General features: G+C 46.1%; 1 protein-coding gene and 1 non-coding gene across 2 annotated transcripts in view; one reads left to right on the top strand and one right to left on the bottom strand.

Annotated features, from left to right (window-relative positions):
- LOC119931400 (tissue factor pathway inhibitor-like) overlaps positions 1 to 12272 on the bottom strand; it is a 47281-nt gene extending 35009 nt beyond the window's left edge. Inside the window, exons 1-4 of the mRNA XM_038750045.1 lie at positions 12188 to 12272; positions 11624 to 11815; positions 10921 to 11097; positions 3988 to 4039 (exon numbers count right to left, since the gene is read on the bottom strand). Coding sequence (XP_038605973.1) covers positions 3988 to 4039; positions 10921 to 11097; positions 11624 to 11815; positions 12188 to 12272 — 506 coding nt within the window. The remainder of the gene's footprint in view (positions 1 to 3987; positions 4040 to 10920; positions 11098 to 11623; positions 11816 to 12187) is intronic.
- Positions 2912 to 3049, top strand: LOC119931913. The gene has a single exon (XR_005452215.1). It is a non-coding gene; the product is annotated as a small nucleolar RNA SNORA7 (small nucleolar RNA).
- Positions 12273 to 12574: the final 302 nt, after the last annotated feature.

Here is a 12574-nt window from a genome sequence, read left to right as displayed (position 1 = left end):
GAAGGGGGTAGAGCAGAGGGAGGGAGTAGGGGTGATGGGGAGGGAAAGAAGAGCTGACAAAAAGGGGGGGTTCAGTCTGGGAAGGCCTCCTGGAGGAGGTGAGCTCTCAGTAGGGCTTTGAAGAGGGGAAGAGAGCTAGTTTGGCAGATGTGAGGAGGGAGGGCATTTCAGGCCAGAGGTAGGATATGGGCTAGGTGTCAACAGTGGGACAGGTGAGAACGAGGCACACTGAGGAGGTTAGTGGCAGAGGAGTGGAGTGTGGGGGTTGGGCTGTAGAAGGAGAGAAGGGAGGTGAGGTAGGAGGGGGCAAGTTGATGGAGAGCTTTGAGGCCAATAGTGAGGAGTTTTTGCTTGATACAAAGGTTGATAGGCAACCACTGGAGATTTTTGAGGAAGGGGGTGTCATGCCCAGAGTGCTTCTGTAGAAAGATAATCTGGGCAGCAAAGTATAGACTGAAGTGGGGAGAGACAGAAGAATAGGAGATCAGAAAGGAGGATGATGCAGTAATCTAGTCAGGATATGAGGTGAGACTGGCCAGTTTTGGTGACAGATTGGATGTGTTGGGTGAATGAGAGAGAGCAGAGTCGAGGATGGCACCAAGGTTGCAGGCTTCTGAGATGGGAAAGATGGCAGTGCCATCCACAGTGATGGGAAAGTCAAGAAGAGGACAGGGTTTGGGAGGGAAGATAAGGAGATCAGTCTTGGACATGTTGAGTTTTAGGTGGTGGGTGGACATCCAGGTGGAGATGTCCTGAAGGCAGGAGGAGATATGAGCCTGGAGAGAGGGAGAGAGAACAGGGGTGGAGATGTAGATTTGGGTGTCATCTGATTAGAGATGATAGTTGAAGCCATGGGAGCAAATGAGTTTACCAAGGGAGTGAGTGTAGATGGAGAACAGAAGGGGACCAAGTGCTTACTATGTGCCAGGTACTGTACTAAGTTCTGGGGTGGATATAAACAGATGGGGCTGAGCACAGTCCCTGTCACACATAGCGCTCACAATCTTAATCCACACTTTACAGATGAGGCAACTGAGGCACAGAGAAGTGATGTGACTTGCCCCAGGTCACACAGCAGACAAGTGGCAGAGCCAGGGTTAGAACCTAGGTCCTTCTGACTCCCCGGTATGTGATATGTCCAATAGGCAACTCTGCTTCTCTGTGTTTAATCTCCCTCTTTGAGATGTTTAATATTCTACTAGTAAGAGTGATTGTTGTGCAATATTTTATTTTAGGCTATTTTAAGAGCCCACACACACTCTGTGTACAGTGGGTAAAAATAGAAAGCTGGTCTGATAACCCAGAAGTGGGTGGCTACATGCTCAGCGTTTAAAGCACAGAGGAAGTCATTATACGATCATTATGGTGATGGTAAAATTGGACACCCCAGGCCACTAGGCAAGTGTCAGATCACAGAGGGGTAGGGGGTGGAGAAGGGGTGGAGGGGGCAGGCAGCCATTCTCAGCCCACTGGCATAGAAGTCAGCCCGTGGTCGGTATCTGTCTCCCCCTCTAGACTGTAAGCTTGTTATGGGCAGGGAACCTGTCTGCCAACTCTGTTATATTGTACTTCCCTAAGCACTAAATACAGTGCTCTGCACGTAGTAAGTGCTCAATACCCACCATTGATTGATTGACAATGGAAAGCCACCGTCCTGTGGCTTCTCCCTACAAGAAACAGAATCCACCAAGCACAGACCATTCCTGCTGTAACCTGAAACTGTGCTGGATCACCAACTTTATAAGAGAAAAAAAGGACCTCGATTGCTGAACAGGGTTAGGGGAAATGATAACTGTGACTGAGTAGTTAGCAGAATTGCTCAAGTACTGAATGAACCTGCAGGCACTGTTTAAACATGCCAAAAGAGTTATGAATATGTTGAAACTGTATCTTTGAACACAATGTAACTACTGAAAGGTATATGATGAAAGTGAATTGGTTTGGCTGATGAAACGGGATGATGAATATTCTTCTGTGGGAAGAAGTTGTTAACTGTTGGGATGGTTTTATAGCTCTACCAATCTACTTAAGCCTCTGTGTTCTTTTAGTAAGACAGAGAGAGGAGATCAAAAATAGAGGTTTACTTATCAATTGGCTATGAGGATTTAATCAATGATTTAATTGACTTCAACGTTTCAAATCTATATCCTTTATCAGCAGGACAGTGGTTTCAAGTAATGTGATTTCAGAACTATTTGAATCATTTTTGCCTGGAAATTATGGACACACACACACACATAAACATAAACAGAAAGCACAAAGGTATTTATGAGAGCACGCAGATTTTAGTTTTGAAGGTAAGACATTTACTGAAGTGCTGGAAAAATGGAGATCAGGAATTAGACTACCAATTTGCTTGTACTTCAGAATCTCAAAATAAATGAGTTAGCTGTGGAAAAGTGTTCCAGGGGCTAGAAAAAAAACCAGAATAGTAAAATGAACATTTGGTTTTTAATACAGGTTATTTATTTAAGGTAAGGTATCCCCCACAATCAAATGGCCATTTATTTCCTTGATTGAATGAATGAATGGATCAATGGTATTTATTGAGCACTTACTGTGTGCAGGGGACTGTACTGTGCTTGGGAGAGAACAATACAAAAGATTTGGTAGATTTGTTCCCTGCCCACAAGGAGCTTACAGTTTAGAGTGGGAGGCAGGTATTAAAATAAATTATGGATAGTGAATTGAGAAGTAGCATGACCTAGTGGATAGAACACAGGTCTGGGAGTCAGAAGGACCTGGGTTCTAATCCTGTCTCCACCACTTGTCTGCCATGTGACCCTGGGCAAGTCACTTTACTTCTCTGTGCCTCAGTTACCTTATCTGTAAAATGGGGATTAAGAATGTGAGCCCCATGTGGGACAGGGACTGCGCTCAACCTGATTACCTTGTATCTACCCCAGTGCTCACCCTGTCAGGATGGCACCTGGGGGGTTTCTAGTACTCTACCAGTCTCGACTATGGGAGGCAAAGTCAAGCAGAGGCATACCCATTCCATCCCTAACTTGGCCAGTGGCTAGTGAGTGGAAGGCAATCTGCTACAAGTCAAGACTCCCCTGTTTTGGGCAGCAGTGGCATGGGAGACAGTCAAGGGTGGAGACTCAAGTTTACCATGTGGAAGGAGTAAACTACTTCTGTATTTTTACTGAGAAAACTCTGTGGATACACAACCAGAACAATTGCAGATGGAGGTGAGGCATTCTGGGAGAGATGTGTCCATGGTATCGCTATGGGTCAGAGATGACTTGACAGCATCAGACAAGACAAGACCCCACTCCTCAGAATGGTGTCTGGCACAAAGTTAAGTGCTTAACAAATACCATAAAAAATATGTACATAAGTTCTGTTGGGCTGGGGTGGGGTGAATATCAAGTGCTTTGACCTGAACCCTTTTAGAACTTGATATTCACTGCCTTCAGCCCCATAGCATTTGTGTGCATATCCATAATTTATTTATTTAAATTAATGTCTCTCTACACTTCTAGTTTGTAAGTTCCTTTTGGGCTGGGAACATTTCTACAGATTTTGTTGTGTTGTACTCTCCCAAGTATTTTGTACAGTGCCCTATACATAGTAAATACTCAATAAATACCACGATTGATGGATGGATCGATTGAATGAGAGAGATGAGTCGAAGATAATGCCATGGTTATGGCTTTGTGAGACCGGGAGAATGTGCGGACTTCATGGTTTGGAAAAATGGTATAATATTTCACCTCAAATAGATGTTAATTATGTGTACATGAAGAGTCAATTCCAAGAAAAGGAATTTAGTACTTGGCATAGGAAACTTTGGACAGTGAAGAAGGCCTAGGATAGTGAAAGATAGATATACAGGAGGGAGAACACTTGATTATTCTAAACTGCAGGAGAAGTTTGCCAAGGGATTAAGCTGGGTGTGTGTATGGTGGTTGGAAGGGGATTGCTAGCCACAAGAATCCTGTGTCTGGGCATCAGAGTACAAGGGAGATGAACAAACCTGACCAACGTTTTGGGGTGAGTAGTATTAGTTTTTGTTCCTTGAGGGTGTCTACAACTGCAAGGAACAGTTACAGGGACGTTGAGAGGAGTGGGTCATCAGGGCAGCCCTAGAAGAGGATTATTGGGAAGACGTGCTCTTCTCTCCTGTGCTGTTTTTGTTGATGACTGTGCCATCTGCCTCCAGACCCTCAATACTCTTCCCCAACAGAAGGGAGTAGCTGGACCCTGGGAACCATCCTTTCTTCTACAACTGTGAAGTCACCACGACACCAATCCCAATAATGGACAGGGTAGCAAGGCAAAGAAACGGTGGGGTGGGGCCACAGACAAGCCACTGGATGAGGGGGACAGGAGGCTCACACACCCTGCTCAGGTATTTGTTCTTTGCCTCAACTCCCACATTCCCCAGGAGACTGTGGGCAGGGAACATGTCCAATAACTCTGTTATGTTGTGCTCTTTTAAGTGCTTAGCACAGAGTTCAGCATACAGTAAGTACTCAGTAAGTATGATTGATTGATTGAAGAAATCCACTGGGAAATTGGGAATTCATTTCTGGTTTGGCTGAGATTAGTAATAAAGAGTATGATGAACATGGGGAAGGGCAAAGCTCCCCCAATCTCTGCTCCCTCTTCTTCCTCCACAGGGTAGGCCAGGTCAGATGACAGGGACTGACTCTCTCTAGAGTCCAGCAAGTGGCTGCCCAGCCTGGACTTTTGGAGAGGAGAAGATGGTGACTGCATGTCTGCCTCCTGGTTCTGTATCTCCAAGGATCAAATGAGGCAGGGAGGAAAGCTGCTTTAAATATTTTATTAATACAGCTGACTGGCCGAACATCAAGCCCAGCGATGGGTGGGGACAGGATGGAGATCCAGATCCTGGGAAGGATTGGCAGGTCAGGGACAGCACTTGGCCTCCAAGTGGCAAGAGGGAGGCTGGGATTCCTGGCTTCAGGTGGGCAGGCTTGGCCCAGCTCAATCGCTCCTTCAGCTCCCTGAAATGGAGGTGGCAGTCAGTCTTGGCCCTTCATGCAGAACTGAAGCTGTTGTCTTGTCAGCAACCAACCTCAGAGCGGGAGGGTCGGGACCAGGTCCATTTTGGATTTAGGGTCAAGAATGAATGAGAGACCCTGGTTGGTATAAGGGTTAAAAAGTTTATTGGTTACAAATACTAATATAAGTAGGTAAATGATCAGATAAGCTCCTCAACTGAGTTCCTTGTAGCTTCAAGCCTCAAGCACTAACATTGTTCCTTCACACACCTCGGGGCAAGCTGATTACAGTAGTGAAATACTCACGGTTCCGGCAGTTACCAGCCTCCTGGGCTGGGCCAGGCTGATCCACGAGGAGGGAATCACGTGTCACACCGAGAGGTATGCCCGGCCTAGACCAGCTGTTATCTTCTGCATAGCAATTACCAAGAACCCCCAGGTCAGTCTGGGTTCTTATGCCCCTTTACCAGACACAGAAACACTGAGCATTGTCACTTTCTTAACTCGTGATTGTCTACACACTAGGACCTCCTGGAGCACTTGCCCTTTGGCACTTAAGCCATGCCACCTCACCAGTTAAGCAATTCAAGGGCCCACGCTTCTGGCACAAGTGCTTGAATTATTGTAACTGAGATCCTTACAGGGCAGATGGTCACACTCTGTCCTCTGGCAGAGATCAGCCACCTACATTCCTCCTACCGGAGTGGGGTTACCGTCTTGCCTCTTGCCTCTGGTGGCTGAGCCTTGTCTGGTTTCGAAAGGTCAATATCCATAGGTTCCCATGAGGGATTACAGATTTTAAAGCAGCATGAGACTGGTGGCCCCGGTTTCTTTTCACCACCTGCCAGTTATATATGTATATAAGCAAAGGATTAAGACGATTAATACAAAGCAAGTGATAACAGTCATAAATCTCAGTATAACACCCCCCTGCTAACTTGCTTGCTCCTCATACTTGTTGTTTGTACAAGAAATAACTACAGTATTTTTTTAAGTGTTTGCTATGTGCCAAGGTTATCAGGTTGGACACAGGCCTTTCCCACATGGGACTCGCAGTCAGATAGGACAGAGTAGGATTTAATCCCCAGTTTACAGATGAGGAAACCAAGGCAAAGAGAAGTTAAATAATGTGCCCAAGGTCACACAGCAGATAAGTGGCAGAGCTGGAATTAGAATCTAGGCCCATGCTCTTTCCATTAGGCCATGCTGCTCCTCAAGGTAAACTGATGAAGCATCATTGCAAGGGCCCCTAACAGTAGTTGGATTAGAAAAGTTCCAAAAACATAGCAAAGGCAAACACCAATCTCCCTAGTAGCCAGTTCCTTCATCCCTAGCACCTTTCCAGCAGACACACTGCTACTAGAACAAGCACCAGGGACGTGGAGATGCCCACAGACCAGGAGATGAGGTTCTGCTGAAGAGGACAGGCCATGTTCCTGTAGTAATAATAATAATAATGATGATAATAATAGCATTTGTTAAGCCCTTCCTGGGAGAAAATCCAGGTCTTGGAGGTGATCCAAGCTTCAGGGATTACAGTATCGCTCCCATCATCACCCTGTTTAGGAGACTGTAGGTTTGGTAGTTGACCATATTTATTAAGGACTTATTGTGTGAAACACATTGTACTAAACTCTTTGGAGAGTACAATATAATAATATAACAGATACATTCCCTGCCCACAATGAACCCAAAGTTCCCCACACAGGGTGCTGCATTTGAAACCACATACCAGACAGGTAGGAACCTGGATCTCCCTTTTCACTCTCAGTTCTTACATGCAGGGTAGGTTTTTCATGGTCAGAAAGGAATGGTCAGAAGGAATGGTTAGAGTGGCGCACCATAGGGGTCTGGCGATTGTTAAGGGCTCAGAGGGTCAGGTAGAAGTGGGGGCTCCAGGGTCCATTGCTGCTCCATCAGATCAGCTGGGTTTTGAGCAGGTCATTCCACCTTCCCACTGTGCCATTGGCCTGTAGATATTATGGGGTGTGGAATGTCCATTTGGACACATGTTCCTGTAACCACCCCTGCACATCTTGGTTCTTAAACCCTTAGTACAATGCTCTGCACACAGTAAGCGCTCAGTGAATATGACTGACTAAAGTGAGAGCCGTTATTGCTCTGAATCTCTCGAGGTGGGGGAGTGCAGATGAAGAGCTGGAACAGATCTCTAAGGGTGGCCTCCCTATTCACCACGCTGGTGACCTGCACCCACCCAAGGCCACTGACGACCTCCACTGGGGTTAGAGCACATACCACCACTCCTCTGGCTACTGCATGAGGGGTTCGATCTAATCTCCCTGCCAGGGGTCCCAGCATCCCTTCCCCTGCCTCAGATTACATTTTGGCACTTTAGTGACATAGAGAAGCAGCATGGCGAAGTGGATAGAGCACAGGCCTGGGAGTCAGAAGAACCTGGGTTCTAATCCTTGTCTGGTGTGTGACCTTGGGCAAATCACTTCACTTCTATGTGCCTCACTTAACTCATTGTAATATGGGGCTTGAGACTCTGAACCCTGGGACAGGAATTGTGTTCCACCCGATTTGCTTGCATCCACCCCAGCGCTTAGTACAGTGCCTGGCACATAGTAAGCATTTAAATACCACAGTTATTATTGTCATGATTATTATCATCTCTACTGCTCTCCAGTGATTCTTTTGGGATGGAATGACACTAACAATCACTTGGCAGAGATACTTGGTTCAGTTTTCATTCAATCAAGAGTTTCAAATTTGTTTCTGGGAAAACTGATACCTGTGTTAGTATCTAGGTGGTTTGCCTCATTGGTATCCACAAGGGTAAGGTTTCAGGATCCAATTATTAATAATTATGATATTTATTAAGCGCTTACTATGTGCCAAGGTTCACAATACACAAGCTTCACTCCTTAGCTGTTTTAGCAAACAACATACAGTAGAAGGTTGTTATTTTTTGTATTAGCTTTCAATGTAGAACGCATTATAAGCAATTCCTCTGCTCTGCGAGGTTTGGGGAAGTGCAGGAGTAGTGACTTTAATAAAGAAATCTTTCTTCTTTTTTTCTTTTATTATCTGCCCAGAAAATCCTTTAAACTTTCCTATCAAGGCCACCAAAGCAATAAATCCTCCAACTCCCTCCGAACTCCTTTAAAGTAGTTCCCAATGCTGATTCCAGCACTTAATTATATTCATCCCTTGACTACTACATCCTCGTTGACTTCCTACTGCAGCCCAGCCAACACACTTCACTCCTCTAACTTGACTCCCTCCACCCCTTTGTCTGGTTTTTGACTTTTTCATTCAAGTCCTCTATTCTCTCAGCAACAGAGTACAAAGAGCTATCTTGAAACCTGCAAATCGCTGCCTTGGCTTTCCCTTTTTCATCCAGTTTGCCTTTTTCTAGCCAGTAAATTGGACCCCTAAGTGTTCAGGATCAGTTGTAAAGTTCTCAACCCATTTCAGATCCCACTGTGGGTTGGGCCATCCTTCTTCCTCAAAATGTTGGGCTCAGTTTGCCCGCAGATTATCTTTTGTAGCCATAATCTGCTCAATCACCTCATAATTCCACTTCTGAATGATAAATTTCACTGACTAACCTCAAAGGGAGAAGCAGTGTGGCTCAGTGGAAAGAGCACAGGGTTGGGAGTCAGAGGTCCTGCCTCTGCCACTTGTCAGCTGTGTGACTTTGGGCAACTCACTTCACTTCTCTGGGCCTCAGTTACCTCATGGAAATTGGGGATGAAGACTGTGAGCCCCACGTGGGACAACCTGATAACCTTGTATCTCTCCCAGTGCTTAGAACAGTGCTTGGGACATAGCAAGCACTTAACAAATGCTATTATTATTATTATTGTTATTAAAGGGGATAGTTAGGGACGGGTTCATTTTGGATTCTGAGTTTAGTACAGTGCCTGGCACATAGCTAGCAGTTAACAAATGACACAATTATTATTATTATCGTTATTATTAATAATAATTACAAATACCAATATATATAGGCAAATGATCAAATAAGCATCTTAATTGAGTTCCTTGAAACTAGCATTTAGTCAGATATAGCCTGAAGCACCTATATTCATTTCATTCATTCAATCATATTTATTGAGCACTTACTGTGTGCAGAGCACTGTGCTAAGAACTTGGCAAGTACAAGTCGGCAACATATATACATTTATATATGCATTTATATACATTTCTTCCTGTGCTTCAGGGCAAGCGGATTGCAGCAGTTCAGTACTCATGGTTTTTATTCATTCAATCATATTTATTGAGCGCTTACTGTGACCTCTTGAGTTCCCCATCCTAACTCGGTCTGGTCATGGTGCAGGCATTCCCTGTCACACCAGGTAGGTGTGCCAGGCCCAGACCAGCTGGTGTCCTCTGTGCAGCAGCTACAAAGGACCCTCAGGTCCGTATGGGTTCTTATACCCTTCACCAGAATCAGAAACTCTGAGTACTTCCATGTCCTCAACTCATGATTGTCCACACACTGGGGCCATCTGGAGCACTTTCCCTTCAGGACATAAGCCCTGCCAGCTCATTGATTGAGAAATCCAAGGGATTGGGCTTCTGGTGTGAGCTGCAAATTACTTTGTTTGGGACCCTTATGGGTGTGGAGCAGATGGTCAAATATCTTGGCTCCTCGAGTCATCCCTGAAACTACCCTGGGCAGGAGGGGTGGATAATAGCTTTGGCCCAGCTTTCCTACTCCTACAGAGCCATCTTAATCATTGTTATCATCATCATCATCATTGTCATTGTCATCATCACCTTTGTTATTGGCATCATTAGCATCAGGGAAGCAGCATGGCTCAGTGGAAAGAGCACAGGCTTTGGAGTCAGAGGTCACGGGTTCAAACACCAGCTCCACCAATTGTCAGCTGTGTGACTTTGGGCAAGTCACTTAACTTCTCTGGGCCTCAGTTACCTCATATGGAAAATGTGGATTAAGTCTATGAGCCCCCCGTGGGACTACCTGATCACCTTGTAACCTCCTCAGCGCTTAGAACAATGCTTTGCACATAGTAAGTGCTTCATAAATGCCATTATTATTATTAGTTATCATCCCCATCTGTTCTCATTATTACCATTGTTGTCACTATCATCATCATTGTTATTCAACCAATTCAATCAATCAGTGGTATTTATTGAGCACTTACTATATGCAGAACACTGTACTAAGCGCTTGGTAGAGTACAGTACAACAGAATTTGCAGACACATTCCTCACTCATTATGAGATTATAATGTCATCACTAGATTATAAAATCCTTGAGAGCAGGGATTGCATCTACCAATCCCATTGTATTGTACTTGCCCAAGAGTTTAGTACAGTGTTCTGAACATAGTACATTCTTAATAAATGCTATTGATTGATTCTTTAATTGATCATTACCATTATTATCACCATTGCAACATGGCTTAGTGGAAAGGGCATGGACTTGGGAGTCCAAGGACCTGGGTTCAAATCCCAGCTCTGACACTGTTCTGCTGTGTGACCTTGGGCAAGCCACTTAACTTCTCTGTTCCTCAGTTACCTCATCTGGAAAATGGGGATTAAGACTGTGAGCCCCACGTGGGACAACCTGATTACCTTGTATCCACCTCAGCACTTAGAACAGTGCTTAGCACATAGTAAGCACTTAACAAATACCATCATCGTCATCATCATCACTGCTGTTGTCACCGTTGTCATCAATCATTCCCACTGCTGTCATCATCATCATCATTGTTATTGTCATAATCACCTTCCTTGACATCAACATCATCAATAACAACATCATTGTCATCATCATCTTCATCATTATCATCATCATCGTCATCCTCACCACATCATCAACATCTTCATCATTATCATTTACATCATCACCCAAACCAAGGTGGCAGGGTCCTGTCCTGGGGTAGGGTCTTGACTGGTACTTCAATCCCAGCACTGGGCCTGCACTTCCTCGGTGGGACCCATGACTCACCATCAGACAAGCAGGTCTTCAGACACTCCTCCTTAGTCTGGAACCTGTTGAGGAAACCTTCGCAGCCACTGTAGGAGAAGAGCTCACAGGTGCGGGTTGCCATGTTGAAGTAGAAATGAGGGAGGTCCTGGTTGCAGGGGCCCCTTTTCCGTGGGAGCTGGCAGATTGGGGGGATACCTGGGTACAAGGGGGAAAATTTATACTCAGCCCTGGGCAGGAGCCCTACTTTGCCTTGGGCTGGCAGCTAGGGATGGGGACTGCCTAGGAAGAGGCAAAGCCTCTGTCTTTGGGACTCCAGGGGGAAATGAGGGCTTCTCTCTCTGGGCATCTGCTTTGATGGTGGGGAGCAAAGCATGATGGGGAGGTTACAGGAGTCCAGAATGGCCCTCAGCAGGGGAAGGCATCATCCAGCACTTAGAACAGTGCGTTCCACATAGTAAGCACTTAACAAATACCATCATCATCATCATTTAAGGGGGTCTTCATATTGGTGTAGGGGCTTTCTGATGACTCAGGAATCTAGGGCATAGCAGCAGCAGCAGCAGTAGCAACAGTTTATGGGGATCATTTAATCTGGGTGTGCAGGGAGAACCATGAGCTGATGGAGAGGAGAGCCTGAAGATGGCCACACTATCACTATCCTGTCTCAAGCCGGGTGCTGGATGGGAGTGGGTGACCTTTTTTCATACTTGGGGTGGCTCACCGGGGATCCCGCAGACTGCAAAGCATTTCTTCCGGTTATTGAACCTGTTCTCATTGCCGCCGCACCCACTGTAGTTGAAGGGCATACACCGTGCAGCAGCAGAGTCGTAGTAATAGCGGCGCACCGGCACTCCATCCTCCTCAGAGGAGCAATGGCCCTTGTTTGGCATCAGCTGACACAGAGCTGGGAGAACTTCAAGGTATAAGAGGAGGAAGAAATTGACCATTGTGAGAGGGCAGCTACCTGAGTCAGGAGGCAGAGAGCAGCAAGCAGGGCATTCCTTCTAGGGTCAGGAAGGCAACTGTAGGATATAGTACACTGGGAAGGGGCTGGCAGCAAGATAGGGAGACGTTTGGGAGCCTTTCTTCCCCATCTTGGGAAGAAACAGGTAATCCTAGTTTTGCCAGCTCTACCTACACACCCCCACCCATAATGGAATGGGCAGTCCCTGCAGCCATTCTGCCCATCCCAGAACCCTAGCACATGGAAGACAGATCAGGCAGAACCCTGATCCTCACTTTGTGTTTATCACCTTGGGAACCCAGGGAAAGGGTCCCCACTTACTTCTCCTTGACTCCCCGAGAGTTATCCTGGCTAGGCAGAAGGTGACAAGGCCCAGGAGGGAGAGGCAGCTGGTGCTAGGCTTCATGGTGTTCCTGGGTTCGAGGGGGAGGGAGCAAATTTATAGTGTCAGGGGAGGGAAGGGAAGTCAGTCTTGTTCAGAACTGGTGTCCTGTGGGTGGCAGCAGGAAGTGGTCCCTTCCAGGAGAATGTCTGCCCTGAGTAGATAGAGTACAGTATCCATGACCTTTCCTGCCAAATGACAGCTGGAATTTGTGGGCACCCAAAGCAGGGTGCTATGTTTAACATCCTCTCTGGTCCAGTCCTCCTCAGTTGGCTTGGTGTCTAGTTCCCTGAGTGAGGCTAGTGGGGCCATTTCATTGGGAGGCA

Source organism: Tachyglossus aculeatus, chromosome 8 (assembly GCF_015852505.1).
Source record: "Tachyglossus aculeatus isolate mTacAcu1 chromosome 8, mTacAcu1.pri, whole genome shotgun sequence".
NCBI classification, from domain to species: Eukaryota; Metazoa; Chordata; class Mammalia; order Monotremata; family Tachyglossidae; genus Tachyglossus; species Tachyglossus aculeatus.
Note: the sequence above shows the minus strand (reverse complement) of the source record. Positions and strands in the feature narration are given on the sequence as shown.